The 21,662-nt window shown below is 45.9% G+C and overlaps 1 protein-coding gene across 3 annotated transcripts in view; it reads right to left on the bottom strand.

Moving 5' to 3' along the window:
* EXPH5 (exophilin 5) overlaps window positions 1–21,417 on the bottom strand; it is a 36,980-nt gene extending 15,563 nt beyond the window's left edge. The window contains exons 1-2 of one of the 3 annotated variants that reach the window (XM_021380270.1): window positions 21,138–21,417; window positions 2,005–2,162 (exon numbers count right to left, since the gene is read on the bottom strand). In XM_021380270.1, coding sequence (XP_021235945.1) covers window positions 2,005–2,162; window positions 21,138–21,268 — 289 coding nt within the window. In that variant the 5' untranslated portion in view covers window positions 21,269–21,417. Of the gene's footprint in view, window positions 1–2,004; window positions 2,163–16,808; window positions 16,954–21,137 lie in introns of those variants that run through there. The other 2 variants (XM_021380260.1, XM_021380253.1) reach the window with 2 other exon arrangements.

Raw genomic sequence — 21,662 nt, 5'->3', positions numbered from 1 at the left:
ACTGGTTTCTAATGACTAACTAGAAGGCTAAGGGAAAGATAAGCAAGTCTAAAGTTTCAAAACATACTGTTGTTTCTGGGTGAAACGTGTGAGATAAATGAGGCTGATTTTCAGGAAGCAATCAGCACTCAACCACTGGAAAAGCAGAAACGCTTTTAAATAAAGGCAAATGAGACATTTGAAAATGGAGGCACCCATAATCATTACTCACTTTCTTTTCACTTGTGTAAGAAATACTAGAGCCCTGAATGTACAATGGAGTCATGGACTGCAATGTAACTACTTAAGAGGAATTCAGTATTGCGTATGACAGTTTCTTTGAAATGGGATTCCCTGGGCCGCTCCAAGGCTCTGGAGTGTATGTTTTCTGCTGTAAACTACCTATTAGAACCGTTTTTAAATGCAAAATCCATCATAGATGGTTTCTTCGGAAAGGTTGCAGTCTGATTTCCTCAACTGCAACAAGCCACTGGGGATAAACCCAGTCTGCCTATAGGAGCAGTCCATGGCAAGGAGAGGACAAGTACCGCTCACAGGTTAGGGAAAGGAACTACAGGGAAACCTGCCACAAGAAACTAGAGGACATAAGGAAATAAGGCACTGCATCTCTTTTTTTTTTCCTATTTAAAACATCATGTCTGAAACAACGCAACAGTCTGACAATGCCTTATTCAATGACCACAGGAGAAAGCAAAAACAGAAATGGGAGCAAAGTGTCACCAATAACAACAGCAAGAGGCAGTGTTTTGAACTTAGTTCAAAATGAAGCGAATAATTCACGTAATGTGACTTAAATCCTGTGTCTAAGCTTTCACTTCAGTGACAATCCCCACGCATGACACAATGCTGCTTCCCTTCCCCCTTCAGAGCCTAACCCTGCGGTGGCATTGCTGGACTCGCCACTGAAAGTGATATCAGGAGAGTCCTACCAGTGCTCTGCTGCATGCAGAATGGTCAGAGAATGTGGGCAGAGCAGGACTCTGGGCAGAAGCAGAACCTTTTGTTAAACTGATATGGTCACAAATACCAGAGAAGCCTTTGAGGCACACAGCCCTTTCCTCAGATCTGAAATAGAAACAGCAGCTTTCAAAGTCAAATATCAGGGGAGAACAAACATGCAGAGCTTGGTTAGGCAACGCAGCAATCTGACCACGTCTGAAAGAGAAAACCAAATAGCTGTGGGCTAAGAGAGATGCCGAGGGGTGGACAGGCAGGAAAGGAGAGGTCTGTCCTGTGGCGGGCTGTACTTCCAGCAAAATGTTTAGAACTTCACCTTTCATTGGAAATACTTCTCTTCACATGATTCTGCTTCTACTTGCTATGAGGCTCAGACAGGAAGAGCTCAGTGAAGAATGTGCGAAAATGTGAATGCAATAAAAACATATATTATGCATGAAAACTATCCAGGGGGAAGATGGCCATGTTTGGTAAAGACACCAAGAGTTTTGTGCATGTCCATTTTGGATGCACAACAGCAGCTGTGAAATGAGCCTCTAGCTGTTCCTTCTCAGCCAGCCCAGCTGTCCAGGCTGTGCCATCCACCCTGATAATCAGCACAGTGTGCCCTAAGCCCAGCGCTACCAGGAAAAGTCCCTGCCAGTACAGCCAAACCTCCCACTCCAACCCAGATTACCTACTGACTCCACGTGCCATTTAGATACTTCTAGTTTCTTTAAGAAAACCAGGGAAGACTGAAACATTTTGTATGAAGCAAAAATTACTACGTCAACTGGGAAACCATCACTATATTTACTGTAATAACAGCAACTCTGGGATGAGAGTATCAGGGATTTTCTATTGTGACTCACAGCTCTGCCTAAGATTCTCTAAGAATCTGCTTACAGAAACGTTCATTTTGAAAAATGTATTTTTGGCAAAACTTTGATGTGAGAAGAAACTCAATGCAACGTCAGAAACTCCTTAAATACTAAATTCTGAAATGCTGAAGACATTGATTAGGTGACCATTATGAGACAGGTAAGGAGCTGGGAAAACACAGCTTACTGCTCTTTCTGCTGTTCCTTAGCTGATGCTCTAGTGGTGGTTTTAGCATTGTATTGACATCAATGTTACTCTGGAATTTTTTTCTTTGTATTTCTTCAAACCATTCTCCAGTCACTCCCTGCAGCCCTGCTTCAGATTTCTTTCTCTCCAGGAGTTTTCTAGAAAGGAAAAACAAAACAAAACAATTTATTTTAAAGCCATTTTAGACATTGCAGACACATGATTAGGAATTCTTTCTGTAGTTTATTTCTGTACTCGCAGTATATTTCTCCCTATAGCATGTCTGAAAAGTGACACGGGGACATGATACATTCACAGCAACCACATGGAAGACTTCAGTGGGAGTAGAATGCTCCTGCTTACCAATGAGACTGTGACTTGCTAAACTGGACTACTCATATGCCTGCATTATTTTCAGCCTCCAAGTGCATCCTTCTTCCTTGTAAAATGGGGTAATAATTCATAAGCATTACAAAACTAATTGAAAGTAAGATTAGATCCAGGCAATAATTGAATTAAAATGAATAATACTGTAACAAAGCAATTCTTACAACATTTATTCACTCATTTAAGCAAAAGCATTAAGGAGATTATTCTGATTTTCCTGAGGAAGCTGGCTGAGGCCCTGGCAGTGGGTGCCTACCGCGTACTTCTGTAAAGGAGAACAGCAAATACTGAATTCAGCTAATAGGTATTCATGCAACATGTCCAACGAGTTTGTCACATTTTCCCCTTCCCTTGCTGCACAGTGACTCTGCCTGTGTTGGATATGCATGCAACCAGCTAATGACGGCTATGGATGCTCTACAAGCAGACAGGAGGACTGAAGAAGCTACACACACGTGGCTACAAATGAAGAAGCTGCTCAGGAGCAGGCTCAGTTTTTATACCAGGAGATCACAGGACTGCATGGCTTATCTGGACATAAAAGAATAATGCATGCTTACAAAGAAGTCTGGATAGTGCAACTTACTCGTTTTCAAACTGCATTACAAAAGTGCCTAAAGTACCAATGCAAATGTGGCAAATCCACACCCAGTGTTTTCTGATGGCAGCAGAGCAGAATGCTGTGCACAGCCTGCAGATGTAATGCCACGTTCTACCATGGCACTCACGTCAATCCTCCATCTTAATCTGTGGTAAAACCCATGTGCAGGAACTTACATTATTCCAGTTATCAACTTACATAAAAACCCTCATTCCCTCTCAGGGACAGCATTGCTTCATGAAACAAACTGGAAATTAAATGTCCTGTCTGGAAAAGGATGAGTGTCCATCTGGAGCTGATACAGAACACTGTCCATTCCAGCACCTACTGCTCATCCGCTGGCCTCTAAAGGACAGAAGGGCAGGACAGAGACATTTTTGCTAAATGAGTATTTCCCCTGAAGAAGACCAATAGGCACAGGCACAAACACTTGACATTTCAAATAAACTTATTACAAAGGCAAAGATGTTAATCATCACCGACACTGCCGCACTGTGGGAATGATTCAGCGCGGTGAACGCCATCTGCAGCATGGAAAACAGCTCGCACTAATAGGAACCAGGAGGAGGAGATGAACAAAGTGCTCTCCTCTGCCAACTGCATGACATCACCCACGCAGCCTTAGCAATGGGGATCCGGGACCTTAGGAGGAGCAGAAGCGCTCGGAGCCAGGCATGAAGCATGTGGGGAGCGGCCGCAGCCGGAGCGAGCGCCTGGAGAGTGCGCGGGGCCGGTCCGCTGAGGTCCCGAAGGTGGAGACCATCTTCTACACCCAACCCCTCCTACAGCCCTTTACAGCAGCCAGAACTCACTGCTCCCCTCGCCAACGGAAGAGGCTACAAAGCGACCTACAGATGGCACCGTGTGCGCCTCTGCGCAGGCAGAAGGGTGACACCGCGCTGAGCAGTGACACCTGATGGCAGCAGCCCCGAGTACACCCAGCTCCCTGCATCAGCATCCTTCCCACATCACTGTCCCGAAAGCTCTCCAGCTCTGACATCTTCTATACCAATATCTATTTGCTTTCAATGTACGCATTCCAGACAGAAGGAAAAACATCAAAAAACCCACTTACTCTAGCATCTATCATACCAGGCATTGAATGAGCGTGCCCACCACCAAACAATATATTAGTTTTGCACAAACTCTGGCATTAACATTTAAACGGTGTAAAATCTTTACTGGCACAGGTTTGGCACTGTCTGTACTCATCATCTGTGCACGTGCTGCTTTTGAACAGCGCTGTCATCACCAGCTCATGAAATAACCCTTGAAATTGCCTGTGCGTGGTATTTACACACAAATGTACACCCACATACGGAACCCTATATATATATATATACAGTTATGTGAGTACAGAATAGTATTAATGTATGTGTAATTGGAGTATCGCACGACTATTAAACACTTCTCGTTTGCAGAGACTCCCAGCCAAACCGCATCGTTGCACCCTGTACCTGCTCTGCCAGCTCTGCACGCCCCTGGTGGCCGCAAACTACCAGAGAAGCCCGTCTGGAGGAACAATTACAACAGCAGATGGTATCTGCAGTCAGAATTGCAATGAACTTGCCTTTGAGGCAGTGCTAGTGTTACCTGGATTGCAAATTACATATTGAGACGCTGCACCATAGGGTGTCAGAACACCTAAGCACCCTCTGCACCAAATGCATAAATCCTGCTTCTCCGTCTGCTCTGTCCGTCCTTCCCCTCCTTTCACACAGAGCCACTTCCTCCTGGGAGGGGGCAGCCTGTGGGGTCGGCAGCACCACCCGAAAGCTGCCACAGGATTAAAGGCAGCTCCGGACCCAGGTGACATCCAGGAGCCCGTGCCACGAACCAGAGCAGGCAGCAACCCAGCATGAGCTCAGCGGCTGTGCCTCTCTAACTTTTCCCATCAATGAGCCTACGCAACATCTGAACCAATGAGACACTCGAGAGCAATTCTTCCACAGTGTTTTCCAAAACATCATTTCCTTCCTGGCATAAGTGTGTCCCAGTATTTCTAATTTCTTAAAGCTAACCTACATGGGTGCATGCATCAGACTTCTGTGTGCGTTATCATAAACACCATGGAATGAGCCGCAGCCGTCCCGCCACTCCCAGTTAGGATAACAAGGAGCTGTCATTGCTGCTGTAAGAGGGAAAGTTTTTTCTCTACCATCCTCACGCTGGACAAAGAGTAAAAGACAAACGTGTAAGGCAGTGAAATCGGTCTGCCAAACAGGACATTTGGGGCACTTCTGCTTCTTGCAGAGGGAACTCAATCCCACTTTTGTCAAAGCAGAAGTTGTTGGTTTGAGCAGAAGCAGGATTTGCCCCCAGCAACTCTTCCCGTACACCCTGGGTGAGAGCAGAGCTGGGGCGGTCACCAGGCAGCAGAACCACACGCACTGGACTGCCAACGCACCAGGGTTTGCTCCCCAGAACCAAGTCCCCAGTCTGAGAAGACAAAGCTGAAAGGGCTGCACATAAAACCAGGGCCAAAAGCACAAGCTAGCAACTGCAGCAGGACAGCTCATCTGCAAACCAATCGTGTAAAACCAGCCTGTGTCTTTACTTTGTTTATATTCCTCACTTTGCGAGTAAGATGCTAAAGAACAGTGCCTGAAGAAGCAGTTACTTCCCAACATTTCGCTTCAACTTCCCACCTTCCCACTGCTGTAGGCATTAAAGCCACACGGCTGAGCTCACATCTTTACCATTTACATGGCCAGTCAATGTTCTAGACAACTATGGCTGTTATCACAGCCCTGGATAGCTCTAAAATGGGTACACAAGAATATTTTCTTATTTACAGCTCCTTTTCATTTTCTAAAAATATCATTTAAAGACATACCTTGAAGTTGTCCTCTTATTAAAAAAAAAGATGGAAAGAAGTATTACCGACAACGTCAAAGACTACCAGAGCTGAAATAACTAAAAGAAACAAAACAAGTACCCACCATTTCACATATCATAGCAAAGAGTCCCAACATTCCGTTTCCAAGGTGCCAAAGAAGCTTCTGTATCAGGTTAATCCTGCCAGGAAGGGAAATATGCATACAGAGAGCCCAGATACTCTTTCCTAGTGCGTCAGACAGACAGTAGGTCTATTCTCTAAGGCAGACTTCTTTCCCTGTAGCCTGTGTTTTTTTTTTTACTCTCATCAAAGCAATCTTTTATTTTTCTTTCTTACTGCTATTTGGCTAATGTCTATAAGGCAAACAGTCTCCATTATTATACGTAAAACAGTACAGAGAAGTACATGAATCAGAGAGGAAAACTGACTCCAACGTTTTGGTTGCGCACATGACAAGACGGTGGAGAAAGATGTAACTGAAGAGCCTCTTGTTCTTTCCAGTGCCCTTTATGTCTGCAGAGTTAAGCGTCCTCTGGAAAATCAAGGCCTCCTCTGTTTAACAAAATGCTGCACTAGTGATAATGCTTGAAACTCTAACTCAGGCTGATGCAAATCAACCAGTTAGGCTGTATTTTCTCTCCTCCCAAATACTTTTTTTCTTCATACTTTTCATTTTCATTACTGCTGCTGCTGTGATTTATTGTGCATTGGTTTTACAACATCTATTAACACACTAAGTTGCCTGTAGAAGTCATATTTGTCTGAGTATCTAACCTATACAACTAAACATAAGGAAGGGCAAAGAGTGGTAGCCACAACAAGGAAGACCGAAGAGTGTGTTGGTTCCGCACTTCTGTCCAACCGTAACCCAAATGCCACCAAATGTAATGGACTGACTTTCACTGCCTTCAAGCAGCTGCTGGGGAGTCACCTAGTGGAGACAGTGCACTACAGAAAGGAGGAATTGCAAATGCCGAGCAAGGTTCACCTAAAGGACAGGGGAAAGCTTTCACAGCCCGGCACTGAACTACGCGGGGTATGTTTTCAATTCCACTTTGACTGACGCTAGCTTTCAATTACCCCTCAATATTTAGACGCTGAAAATGTGCAAAACCAAGAGAAGGAAGTGGGGAGAAAGTAAAAAGGGAATTAATCTCTGCAGTTTTTCCTCCCAGGCTGTGCGTTTTATGAGGGAGAAGTCCTGTAGACACAAACATACCACTTGTGCACACAACTTGGATACCCACCCTGTAGTACCTCTTCAAGCTGCACGCAGGGTTCACTAAGCAGGCAGATGCACACAGCAGATGTCATTTTGTCCCCAGAGCAATTCATTGACAAAAGACACCAGAGCCACACATTAGATCTGGTTATACGTGTCACGGATGCAGACAGGGAATATGTGCATTAAAGGCAGGGCATTTTTTGTGCCCTTACTCAAGTCCCACCCTGTTTGCTCATGGGAAAGTCTTTCTACTCCCACCTCTCTTCTTATTATTAAAAAGCAGAAAAATACAAAATGTGACCCAGGAATTTTCTGTAATACATTAATATATTTGTAAAATTCCTGTGACACTTCACAAATCTTCAGAACTCTCAAAGGGAAAGAAGAGTCAGCAGCATCTCCTGCTCCATTTAAGTACCAGAACACCTGAGACAAAACAAATAAAGAGAAGCACTCTACCCAGTGGTTTTGTTCCTTTTATTCCTTATATTAAGGCTGATCAGCTGCTTTGCGAAAGCCTAATACAGTAGCAGAGTGTACACTGATTACACTCAACCAGACAGTGAGATTATCAGCATGCACGAACGTTACCATCAGACTCCTGCTGTGTGCTGAATACTTCTTTCCACTCCGCAATACATTTGATAATTCCAGCAGCTCTGTACACAGGCTAAAAGTTCTATGTTTTTTTTTTTCCAAAGCACTGATTTATTACATGAAACTATACATGATGAATACACTGCAGACTTCTTATACTAGCTGTTGTTCTCCTTCACCAAATCCAACACTCCATTTCCACCTCCAGCTTTTGTCACGAGGGCAAGAGCACAGAATGACACCTTTGGAGCAAAAAAACCCACAAAATCTCTACAGGTGCTGCCAGGGGCAGTTACAGAGTCAGGTCTGTTCCCATGCTGACCACAAACCTTCCTTCCCTCTGCTCTGGCATCTCAGGAATCGGAAGTCCTCAACTAATGCTCCAAAATCAGGAGCTCAATGACTGTCTTCATAACATGAAGTTTCTGAAGCACAGAGCACTGCAAACTGAGATCACAGGAGCTGACGGTGTAACAAGCTGCAACAAAGCTTCAAAACATTGCTTTTAACAATAAACCATTATTTCAGCAGCTGCCCCGGGTTTATAGTAAAAATATTATTTCAGCCCTACTGGAACAAGCAGAAAAGGCTGTAAGTATATGTCTTTTCATCGAGTTTATAAATAATTGTAAAGTATAAAAGCTTTTAGTCCTTTAGGCAGCTGGTCAACAAGAGCGAATGAGGTCAAGTACCACCCATAATGTCACAGCTATCAGCAAGGCTCCATTCTCTGCTGGGCTGATTCTCTGCTGTTTCCCCTACATGAAGCGCAGAACAGGGAGAAGCTCCAAGCTGAGAACATTTTACAGTTGACTTACGATCTCTGTAAACGGCAGGTCCAGATCAGATGCGCAAGGTAAAGAGTATTACTTTGTTACGTTGCCAACACTCACAAGCTACCTGACAATACTATGTGGAAATAACAAAACAAATTCATGATGCAACGGAAAGGAAGGCTACCCATGATTCTTTAAAGTGTGTCACATAGCTTCTGAATTGTAGTAATTAATATTTCTGATGAGATAACTTCATTAATAGGAATTTCCATTGGCATTAACAGATGCTAATAGGTGCAATGGGTATAATTCTCCATGCAAAGTTTCTGATTTGATAGTAGGGATAGATGAAGTCTCAGTCCAAAGACATTATATGACAGGAGTACATTCTGGACTCCTGAATTTCTGTCCTGGAAGCCTTATACAGAAATATGGATGAATACCACGTGTCCCACACATGCAGTGAATCTTAGATCTTTGAACTTTTTAACTACATTAATCAATGTACTTTAGAACACAGTCAGACCAGTGGGGCTCATCATGCATGTCTGGAAATCTGAGACAAATCTGCTTCAAGAGATAACACCAAGATTGGAAGGGTAGAAGGCTTGGGAGGCTGGGAACCAGGTTTTCTTAGGTGTCCCAGTTTAATTCGAAGGTAATGATTAACAGCCAACCTATTTACTCTTCCAGGGCAGAGCTGCTAGTTGATTGTGGGACCTTTTACAAATATTGATAGCATGCTTAGAGACAGCTATCTCTGCAAGTAATTTACAGCTCAGCTATAAATTTAAACGGCCTTACAAAGACATACAACGTAGATGCTGTTTCTCATGTTATTGCACTACTTTCTTTATTCAAAACTTTTCTTGTTAACAATACAAGAGAAAATAAGGCAAAAGAAACAGGCCAGATGAGAATGCTGAATAACAGAACTTGGTTCCAAACAAAGACAAAGGTCCCACCTCTGCAAGCAAATTTCTGGACAATGGACCTGGACAGGCCTCTAAAATTTGGAGACTGCAAATAGAATCACAGAATCATAGAATCATCAAGGTTGGAAAAGACCTCTAGGATCATTCAGTCCAACCATCCACCTGTCCCCAGTATTTCCCACTAAACCATGTTCCTCAGTACAACATCTGTTTCTTGAACACCTCCAGGGAGGGTGACTCCACCACCTCCCTGGGCAGCCCGCTCTAGTGCCTTGACCATCCTCTCTCAGAGAAGTATTTCTTAGGCTTAGATGTCTGTTGACACAGGGCTAAGCTTGAAGCCTAAGGATCTCAAAATACACCTTTGCAACCTCAGGCAACTGTGCAGAGTCTCACACACCTGAAGCAAGAGTCTGGTCAACAGAAGTAATACAGAAGGTTATGATGTGTGTGTATCTTGTTTCTGTGTTACTACAACACAACACGAGCCTTGTTTACACTGCTTTAAGTTAAGGAATGCAGTCATAAAAATGGATGGAAACTCTAAAATTTGACAGAGTGGATGTTTTTCATCTGGAAATATAATGCTGATATATATTATAGACTTACACAGCCCTTGCTGTGGAGGCTTAGAATCTTCTAATTTATCACCTCTCAGGAAATACAAAAAGAATTACTTATATAAATATAATTTAAATATACATACATCAATTATATAAATATTTAAGTAGATACAAATATATATTTAAGTTCATTCAAGACTACAGTAAAGGAAGTTGAACCGTTGAACCACTCTATAATCTTTGACAGGTCTTGGAGAATGGGAGAGGTGCCCAAAGACTGGAGGACAGCCAACATCACTCTGGTCTTCAAAAAGGGCAAGAAGGGGGATCTGGGGAACTACAGGCCAGTCAGCCTCACCTCTGTCCCTGAAAAGGTGATGGAACAGCTTGTTCTGGATGCCATCTCCAGACAATTGAAAGAGAAGAAGGCTATCAGGAGTAGTCAGCAAGGGTTCACCAGGGGAGGTCGTGCTCAACCAACCTGGCAGCCTTCTATGACATCATTACTGGCTGGGTGGTGGGGGGAGAACAGTGGGTGTAGTCTACCTTGGTTTCAGCAAGGCATTTGATACTGTCTCCCACAACATCCTTATAACAAAGCTGAGGAAGAGTGGAATAGATGAGGGGATGGTGAGGTGGGTTGAGAACTGGCTGACTGGCTGAGCTGAGAGGGTTGTGATTGGCAGCGCAGAGTCCGGTTAGAGGCTTGTAACTAGTGGTGTTCCTAAGGGGTCGGTGCTGGGTCCAATCTTGTTAAACAACTTCATCAGTGACCGTGATGAGGGGACAGTGTCCACCGTCAGCAAGTTTGCTGATGATATGAAGCTGGGAGGAATGGCTGACATGCCAGAAGGCTGTGCTGCCATTCAGCAAGACCCAGACAGGCTGGAGAGTTGGGTGGAGAGGAACCAGATGAGGTTTAACAAAAGCAAGTGTGGAGTCTTGAACCTAGGGAGGAATAACCGCGTGCACCAGTACAGGCTGGGGGATGACCTGCTGGAGAGGAGCTCTGCAGAGAGGGACGTGGGGGTCGTGGTGAACGACAGGTTGGCCGTGAGCCAGCAGTGTGCCCTGGTGGCCAGGAAGGCCAATGGCATCCTGGGGTGCATTAAAAGGAGCATGGCCAGCAGGTCGACAGAGGTGATCCTCCCCCTCTACTCTGCCCTGGTCAGGCCTCACCTGGAGTACTGTGTCCAGTTCTGGGCTCCTTGGTACAAAAAAGACAGGGATCTCCCGGAGAGAGTCCAGTAGAGGGCCACAAAGACTTTAAAGGGCGTGGAGCATCTCCTCTATGAGGAAAGACTGAACAAACTGGGTCTGTTCAGCCTCAAGAAAAGAAGACTCAGAGGGGATGTGATTAATGTTTATAAATATCTAAGGTGTGAGAGGCAAAGGGATGAGGCCGGATTCTTTTCAGTGATGCGTGGCCATAGGACAAGGGGAAATGGCCACAAACCGAAGCATAGGAAGTTCCGCACATATGTGCATAAGAACTTCTTCAGAGTGAGGGTGACAGAGCACTGGAACAGGCTCCCCAGGGAGGTTATGGAGTCTCCTTCTATGGAGACATTCAAGCCCCGCCTGGACGCCTACCTGTGCAACCTGGTGTAGGGAGCCTGCTTTGCAGGGGGGTTGACTTGATGATCTCTGGAGTCCCTTCCAGCCCCTACAATTCTGTGATTCTGTGAAGGAACAGAACACCAAGACCTCCAGCTATGCTGCTGCAGCTCTCCCAGATCTCGAGCCCCCTTAGCTGGGAATCCACAGATACAGCAAGCAGAAGTAATGCAGTTGAGTGATTACTGCAAGCACAAATTAAATTGTGAGTAATTTATATATGATAAAGTAAAAACAGACTGCACTTTTCATCATTTACTCTTAGCTTTTGTGTTTTTGATGTGTTTGGCAACTGTGGTATCAACAAACACATCTAATTATTTTTAAGGTAAGGTCCAAGTTGGAATTTAAAATGCAGGCATTTAAGTACAGCTTATTACATTTAACAGTGTTAACAGAATGGCCTAGTTACAAATAAGGATTAGAAACACTTTTAATATGAACATTTAGATGCACAAATCATTAGGAAAAGTTCCAATTTTCTCCTGCTTTATTTTATACATTTCTTACATGAAATTTGTGTTGTGAAAAGTTTCAGACTGTCAGCAGTAGGAAATTAAATAATTTTTAAAAACCAGTACAGGAAAGTCTGAGCTGAGGTCTGTCCTTAGACTGTAAAGTCCTGTATTATGGTTATAGAACACAGAAGAAAACGAAATCTCTGTGCCAAAGCCTCAAACTCCATTTGGTGAAACTCCACTCGATTTGAAAATTAGGTTCAGAGAGCAAAATGACTGTAAAGGATGATTAAACTGGGTATACACAAATTACTAACAAAACTGAAAAGGAGACAGATGCATGCAACATCCTACAAACGTCAAAACAGCATTTGAAACAAATCACTGAATGTCAGTTGAAGTCTTGACATTCAGCCCAATGGGCTTTGCTCCCAGCTGTTAGTCAGGTTTCTCCAAATGCCACAACGACAAGAGATGCAAGTGCTGCATGTCTAAATGTGCCCAAGACTTCACTTTACATACATCAGGAACCCAACAAAATAAGCACCTCAGGCTTCACCATGGACAGCACAATCCCACTGAGACCCTTACTTAGGTACGTATTCCAGCATATGTTGCCATCTTTTACAGGACTACAGAACACACATAATCTGAAAACAGTGGAGTGTAGCCATGCCTGCATTGGGGGAGATACCCAGCCACTATGAATGCGAATTGTCCCTGTTCCAGTGCAACACTTTTTTCACTGTCTGCCAAAACCAATTTAATATTCCTGAAACATATGCAAGGACCTGAAGCTGCTCAGGACACTGAGAATGTACAAACCGTCAGAACCTGAAAACATTTATGAGGTCCTTCCAGGGCTGCTCACCACAGACAGATATTCACAGAATCACGGAATTGCTCAGGTTGGAAAAGACCTTAATAATCATCAAGTCCAACCACAACCTAATAATACTACCCTAACTCTAACAACCCACTGCTAAATCATGTCCCTAAGCACCAGATCCAAACGGTTTTTAAACACATTCAGGGATGGTGACTCAACCACCTCCCTGGGGAGCCTATTCCAGGGCTTAACAACCTTTTCCGTAAAGAAGTTTTTCCTGAAATCCAACCTAAACCTCCCCTGGTGCAACTTGAGGCCATTTCCCCTTGTCCTAACACCTGTCACCAGTGAGAAGAGACCAGCCCCGCTCTCACTGCAATCACCTTTCAGGTATTTGAAGAGAGCAATAAGGTCTCCCCTCAGCCTCCTCTTCCCCAGACTAAACAGCCTCAGTTCCTTCAGTCTCTCCTCATAGGGCATATTCTCCAAGCCCTTCACCAGCCTTGTTGCCCTTCTTTGGACCTGCTCCAGCACCTCCATGTCCTTTCTGTACTGAGGTGCCCAAAACTGAACACAGTACTCGAGGTGGGGCCTCAACAGTGCTGAGTACAGGGGCAGGATTCCTTCCCTAGTCCTGCTCACCACACCATTCCTGATCCAAGCCAGGATGCCACCGGCCTTCTTGGCCACCTGGGCACACAGCCCTTTCTTTAAGGTAACAACAGGCAGCACAGGTTACACTTCACAAGCATTACCTTTTGGAGTACCAGTGACTCTAACTGTGGCAGAGATAGAGGCTGCCAAGGACATGGAAACATTACTATTAGAGAACTCAAACCTATGAAGCACACAGGCTTCCCACAAGGTGCACGAGTCCTTAACTGGTTCACAGCTCCATGGAAAAACTAACAAAATCAGACTGTTCTGCATGAGCATGCACTGCTGTAACTCACCTGATCTACTTATTCTTGTGATCTAGTCAATTTATTCAGATGGACAAAATAAAATTAACTCTACTTTCTGAATTAAGCTTGGACTTAGAAGCAACCTACCCACAAGACTAAAGGTAAGCCTGGGCTTAAGTGTCATCTGTCTTAACAAGTGTCTTCTTCCTGGCACTCCAACTGACATCAGCAAGTGGTCTAGATAGTAATAATCATCACTGTCATCATCTCGTTTTTCATTTTTACACTTTATCACTTGAAAACACATACTGTATGGCACAATGCATACCCTGGCACAAGGCTCCTGTGTGAATGAGCCCAGATGGAAGAGCCCTGAGCGTGTCCTTCCCACTCCTGCGGGTTTGGCTGCCCAAATGCTGGGAAGGGCAGAGCTGGTGGCCTAGGAGAAAGCTCTTTTGAAGCAACTCAGAGGCCTCAGCCAGGGCAGTCCGTACTTCCCCTGGGAGCTGCTTTTAAGTGGAGGCTGTCCAGCTGTGCTGTGCCCAAGCCACAGCCCAGATGTGTCACAGCTGTGTCTGTGCATGGCCACAGCCCTGCAGATCCAGACCTGGACCCCAGGCTGACATCACTGCATGGCCTCTGCTGGTCACATCAACCTCAGACTGTCTGGCCATCACTGGGCCATGGCCAACCCCATCCAGCATCACCAGGCCTGATCCTGGCCCTGCTGTGACTTCATGGCTTGGTCTAAGCCCTGCTGTGTCATGATGGCCTTATCCGGCAATGGGCTGGGGCTGCCCTCAGCTTCAGGATGGGACAGGCCCTGGCAGTGAGGCCCTGCCCTGACGGCTCCATTGGGACACCCATGGATTCTGCAACCCTGGCTTCCAAGGAGCATCACCTGGACAGTGTGAGGAAGACAGGCGTACATGGATGCCCAATCAGATAGGCTCCTCCAAACGTAACACCTTTTTATGACCTTCCTGGGCCCAGCTTTGCCACCACACACGCTGTAAAAACCTCCTGCCCCCAAACACAAACAAGTACACAGCTCTGGAGGAAGGGATCAACCTGTAAAAACGCTGAAATAAATTTACTGTGAACAGAGGAGACCAGAGACCTGGCAGCAATGTCACCTGAACCCTGCTCTTTAGACATGAAACGAGTTATCAGGCTCTGGGTTAGATAGATTGGATCTACAATGCTAAAAGCCCAACAGAAAATGGCAGCTGCTCCGCTTTCCCTCCACCATAGCCTGCAATCCACCTGCCCTTCCTCAGCTCATATAAAGCCACCTTCCTCTACTTCGAAGTAAAGACTCTCCACAACATTCAAAAACAGCTATAAGGAAAAAAATCTAGCAGTGTTTTGAAAAGCAACTTAACCATTTCTCTTTGCTTATGGCAAACAACCCCTTCTTAAACAAGGGGAATCCCAAAGTGGGATTATTTATGATAGTAATCTTTTACCAAACTGAGCAAACGTTTTTAAATCACAGTGTTTCCTGCCACTTTTGCTTCTATTTACAATAACTTTTAGCACATTCTCCCTTCAGGGCTTCAAGGACCTGTTTTTGTAAGTGTTTACAAACCACTAACCATGCCAGTGGCACATTATCAGGAGTAAATAATAATAGCATCTCCTTCACAAACAAGACACAATAGGACAATCATGCCCTGGAACATCAAGGGCGGAGTATCTCTTATGAAAGAATTTCTTTATTAATGCCTTGTTGAGGGAGGGACCGCCAACGAAACCACAGTATTCCCGAGCGCTGGTGCCCTGGTATCCTGCTCTTCCCACCCATGCTGATTATGGGTACTTCGGGGTTGATTCTAAAAACTATTTTCAATTTCAAGGAGTTGGGGCCCTAATCTAAATCTTTCACCAAGTAAGTTATTCTTATTCTCTGAGAAGCTACCTCTGTGAATATGCTGAAATTACTCTTGGCTTAAAGAATGAAACGTCAGACTTCTCAAAATGTAAGCAAGACAGAATAACTTGCTTGCAGAAGAACTGAAGCACCAGGAGGGGGGCTGAGTACAGCTGCACCTCTGCAGCAAATGCCTTCAGAGGTTAGGAGTATGGAAAAAGTGGAAAATTCCTTTCCTATGCAGTGTTTGGTTGCCATCTTCCATTGTCAGACCTGTGAGAGTAAATGTCAGCCAAGAGAATACAATGAAGAACTAGCTGCAGCGAAGGATGGATGCTGTAAATGATGTGCTATAAGGCATCGAGAGCAGTTGTGTTCCTGTAAAAATAACTACATCCAAATGATTTGTTGTAGAACCCATCTAGAACAAAGTAAGGAGGAGATTCATCTTTCCCACAAGAATTATATGCTGTCAATGGGTCACCAAGAGAGGAGCAGTGAGTAATGGTGAATGTTTCTTCCAATTAATTTCTCTTGCTTTCATCTTTAAATGGGAGGATAAAATGAAAACAAACCTTTCCTTTGCTGCATATGCAAATTAAAAATTGCATAAACCATCCTGGAAATAAGCAAAACAAATTAAAGCAAAAGGATTGAGAGCTCTTCTCTACCAAAAGCTCAATTTCCTTTTCCTCTTTTTTTTTTTTTCCCCTCAGTTTTAATTCATTAATAGTGGCTGATGCCTGAGATACGCTCTGGGGCTGGAAATTAATTTTTTTCCATTCCTTCTACAAAACAAAACAAAACACACACAAAACCACTTCTCACACAATACAGGCATAGTCTTTTCTAGAAACATGATCTAGCCAGGAAGCCGCAAACTGGGGAGGTAGGTTCAATTCTCTGACCAGTTGCTTGTTATTTTCATTGTCTCATTTGAAAGTGAAGATAATAGTATTTCTCTTTTTCTCAGATGAATAAATTAAAGTGACAGAAAGCCACTGTATGTAGTCATAATAGGGTGCATTACATGATACAGAAGAATCTCCTAAGTTTGCAGTTAAACAACTCAGAGCACTTATGCCTGCTTAAATCCATTCTCTGTTAACCTATAGCTCATGTGCTGTAACACTCAACTATTCACTTTTTTCTTAATGCAACTAAATCAGCTAGCTCTCTGTCATGCCACAGTCCCCTACCTGCTGCCTCTTTTAAGCAGTTGGTTCCATGTCTCCTTGTTCCTCTTGTCTCAGCTGTTCCTCTCCTGCCTCTCTGTGCTGTTTCAGTGGTAGAGGAGCATTTCCATGCCAAGCCTGGGCACCTGCTAAGGCAGCCGGAGGGACCAGCAGCCCGATGGCTGGCTGGAAGGACACCTGCTCGAGCACTGCCCGCCTCTCCACAGGCTGTGGAGGGAGGAGCTCCCCAGAGATTAAAGGCAGCAGCTCCACCTCTGTATCCCATAGCTTCATGCCCTACTGCTACAGAGTCTTCCAGAGTGGACGGCCTGCCAGTCCCTCTCCAAGCTGCCAGGCTCTGTAGTGCTGCCCTGAAGGGACTGGAAGCAGCCTCCCTGGTTACCCTGCTATTGGCTTCTTGGAAAAAGGACAGAAAAGAGAAGCACCTACAGGTTTGTTAAGCCTTTGGGACCTGGGGCTCCACATGCAAACATCAACTGTCAAATCTTTTTTTAACTTCTGTCCCCAGCAACTGGAAAACAAAGCCTGAGAATGTGGTCTAGGTGTACCCTGAAGCCTTGAAACCAAAAGTCAAATGAGATCTGGAGTGCTTTTATGTCATAATTTTCAGGCTTATTCCATTGTGTGTGGAAAGGTGATACGTGGTGTCATTACCTACATCTACTGCAAGCATTCAGTGTGTCCTTATGGAAGCTGAACTGTCCCATGAACAACCTGGATGCCTCTCTGTCTCCTCCTAGGCATCTGGCTGTGGTTGGAATATTTAGGAGAAGGAACCTGCTTCCACAGGCATCTACATGATCATCAGTTTCACAAACCACATTAACTAAAACAGCCTTTTGTGACAGAGTTAGTCTTCTGTCTTTAATACTGTAATTAGATCATGTATTCCATTCATTTTTTTTTCTCCTACACTAATGCTTATGATACATGAATTTTCCTCCAAAGGAGTATTGTGAATAAAACTGGATTTGATGAACAATACTGAAGCTGGCCACAATTAATAGCGTTTGTTTGTTTTTAATTACGCAATAAGTACTCACTACTAAGTTTCTGTATTAATTTCAGAGTACATGGCAGTGTGCGTACAGTCACGTGAGTTACACCAAAGCTGGCTGCTGCAGCCTCTCTGAGCCTGTTTTGTGGGAGAAGCTCAGCTACGTCTGTTCGCAGTAGCTACTCAAAGGTATTGTTGTTCAGTACGGCCACGGGAGGGCACTAGAAAGGAGAAAACGGGCAAAAAAAGGCAGTCGTGGGAACCCACTGCCCAGAACACAGCAGGAGCACTGCTAGCCATCAGGAGCAAGAACATATAGAGGTCCAACAGGTCACAGTCTATTTCTGAACAAAAGAGAGAGCAAAACTGACAGGTCCTGAAAGCTTCACACAGAGGTGTGGGGCCTGCCAAGCTCCATGGAGCAGAGAAAGGGCTGGAGGTGCCCAGAGGGTGCATCTGGGGGAACGGGAACAGAGAGCACCAAGCAGGGTCTGCAGCTTGTGCTGAGCCCACAGCTGCAGAAATGGCACAAATGGCTGCAAAGGTCACATGTTCAGCTCCTCAGAAAGGCCACAAAGGTGAGTAGTTCAGTTGGAAGGGACCTTCCAAGGCCATCTCATCCAACTCCCCGACCAGGGCTAAGCAAAAGCTAAAGCGTATTGTTGAGGGCATTATCCAAATGCCTCTCGAACACTGACAGCTGTGGGGCATCAACCACCTTTCCAGAAAGCCCGTCCCAGTATCTGACCAACCCTCACGGTACAGAAATGTTTCCTAATGCTCAGTCTGAGCCCCCCCTGGCACAGTTTTGTGCTGATCCCATCGTGCCACCATCTCCCAGGAGCAGAGCCTGGCACCTCCCTCTGCTTCCCGTCCTCGAGGAGTTGTAGAAAGGGAGCTGGAGAGGGCTGTGTGAAGCAACATATAAAGCAGCCCCTTGTACACGTTTCATTTCACAGAGACGAGGGCTGTCTTGGTGAAGAGAGATCCAGCAACTCTATGAAGCTTCTATCAGTGTAGGTGAGAAGTAAGAAAAACATTTCCATACATCTGGAAACCTCAATTACTAAGCTGAGAACTCAAAACATTCAAAGAGGAACTAGAAAGTACTTCATGCTGCACTACAATATGTTTGTATTTGTGTGAAAATCAGCTCCTCTAACTGCCATTTGTTGGACAAGGTGAGCCAGCTTGCATCCATCTTTTGAACCTAGAACTTATTTCTTGCAGGAAAAGCAGTGGGTAAAAAGACAAAAGCCTGCTCCTACTTTTTTTTTTAATTCCAGAGTAAGTTGTATTTGGGAATGGATTTCAATGTTTCATTGATCTTTTAAAAGATTTGCAGACAGCTATGTGCTCACTTGTCTGACACCAACCAGCATGCATAAGGGCAGTGCAGACACTGGAACCTGATTTGTGGTCCAGGAGGAAACACTTTATTCCCTCTATCAGTCTGGGCCAGATTAGTCTACTCAGGAACATGCTATACTGTAAGCAGAGGTGGATGCTGAGCTGACTTGAGCCCACTGGTTGTTGTTAACTTGCTCCCTGGCAAATGCGATTTTATTTGGAGTCTCTGAAGCTCGCTGTGGCCATATAAGAACAGCAGGACTAGGCCCTCCAGGGCAACCACTATTACTTAGATTATAGTAGCAGCACCACAAAGACTGCTCATGATGGGACTCCCTTGGCCTGAAGAGCTTACAGACTAAGTGAGACCAGGTAGACAAGTGGAGTGAGGAAGAAAGTACTTTTATTAGGATTGAGAGATTAAGAGCTTGCCTAAGGACACTTGGGAAGTCTTTGACAGATCCGGGACTTTAACCTAGATTTCAGTATGGCGCCTTAACCATAAATGCTTCACCTATCTTTCCCAGTGTCTCTTCAACTGCGATTTAAAGTAGGCTCCATCTCAGTACAGCATCACCAGAAATGTCTTCTTATGCCATAAGCTGGTTTTGACAGCCTTTGCATGAGGAAAGATCACTTTTTGTCAACAGTGCTCTGGTTTCAGCTGCAAGAGTTAATTTTCTTCCTAGTAGCTGGTGTGATGCTGTGTTTTGGATATAGGATGAGAATAATGTGGCTAACACAGCAATGTTTTAGTTGTTACCGAGCAGTGCTCACACTGAGTCAGAGACTCTTCTGCTTCTTCCCCTTCTGTGAGGGGCTGGGGTTGCCCAAGGAGCTGGGAGGGGACAGAACCAAGACAGCAGACCCAAACGGGCCAAAGGGATATCCCATATCATATAGCATCACAATGAGCAGTGACACTGGAGGTGTTGGCTGTAAGGCAGCTGCTGCACAGGGACAGGCTGAGCATCATCAGTCGGTGGATGGGGAATAACTGCATTGTGCATCACTTGTGGTTTTTTAAATTCTTTTTCTTTTCTGTTTTTTTCTTTCTTATTAAACTGTCCTTATCTCAAGCTGTGAATTCTTGTACTTTTTCCTGGTTATGATTCTCTCCTCATCCTGCTGTGAGCCACCCAGCAGAAGGCTGTGTGGTCTGAGCTCCCTGTGGGCTGAGCCACGACACCCAGCCAGCAGCCGATGGAGACACAAAGAGCTGGTGGCAGATGGAAGCTCAGGATGCATGAGCTGACTATTGCTTCTGGAGCCTTCAAACAGCTAAAAACATCCAGTAAAAAACCCAAATGGACAGTAAACGTTACCCATTAACGTTCCTTCTATAGCTAACACGAGTGTGCTATTTGTGAGAAGTGCCTGCACATGCAGGTGCTGCGGAGTCCCTGTTCACTGCAGGGGAGTTGGGCTAGATGACTTTTACAGGTCCCTTCCAGCTCCAACCATTCCGTAACTCTAAGGTGGGTGGACGCTGCCTTTCATTTGCACACTGTCTGTGAGGTACCGGGAGCTTCATATGCAGGAGGAAACGATAACCTCTAATGCTAAGTGATAAGCGTGTTTTTTTTATCTGTTCCTTGACCTTTGCTTTCAATGTTAACACGGTGATCGCGTGCGGCCGTTCTACGTGGCTCATCCAAGGACGCGTGCACCTGAGCGCGGGCAGGATCCCAGCCACCCCAGGGCTCTCGGGACCGACATTTCGAGCCTCGGCTCCCAAAGGACGCGCCGTCAGCACGAGTGCCTCCGTCCCGCAGGGCCTCGCAGCGCTGTCCCGTCGCCAGGCACAGCGTTCCCGCACCAGAGGGAACACCGGCGACGCAAAAGCCAGAACCCGCCGCTCCACTGCCTCACAGCCGCGCCTGCCGCAACACGCGGGGCCCGAAGGCGCCGCTGCCTGTGCCCGGGACGGGGCGCCGAGCTGCCCGCCGGGACCGCACCGCCCCCAACCTGCCCGCCCGCACTACCTCACTCTGTCCTTCTCCGCCCGCCGCAGCTCCGAGTCCCTCTGCAGCACCTGAAAAATCGTCCTGGCTTCCTCCTCGTTTAAAAAACTGAGGTCCGGCCTCTGGGGAGCCGCGCTCATGGCTTGGCTCATCTCCCTGCGGGCGGCCAGAGGGCGGCGGACGGCGCGGAGCCCCTCGGAGCGCGGCGCGACTCCCGCATGGCCGAGCCCGGCAGAACGGCTGCCACCCCGCGCACGCACCGCGGCCCTCTGCCGCGCCGCACCGCCGCGCCCTCCCGACCCGGCCCGGCCCGGCGGGGCGGGGAGGAGGCGGTCCCGCAGCCGGAGCTGCTGCTGAGTGCCCGCGGGCAGGACAGTGCGGAGGTGTGCGCGGGGCGCTGCTTGTCCGGGCTCCGCTTGTCCCGGCTGCGCCGGGCCGCCCTGGGCGCTCGTTCGGGCCGGAGCTGGTGGTTTGTGTTAACAGTGCTGGAAGTTTTCAGGAAGAAATAGCCAAGGAGTTCTTAACCTTTGTGTGATGAGCACGTCT

Source organism: Numida meleagris, chromosome 1 (genome assembly GCF_002078875.1).
Source record: "Numida meleagris isolate 19003 breed g44 Domestic line chromosome 1, NumMel1.0, whole genome shotgun sequence".
Taxonomy (NCBI): domain Eukaryota; kingdom Metazoa; phylum Chordata; class Aves; order Galliformes; family Numididae; genus Numida; species Numida meleagris.
The sequence above is the reverse complement of the archived record's forward strand: the minus strand, read 5'-3'. Positions and strand labels throughout refer to the sequence as shown.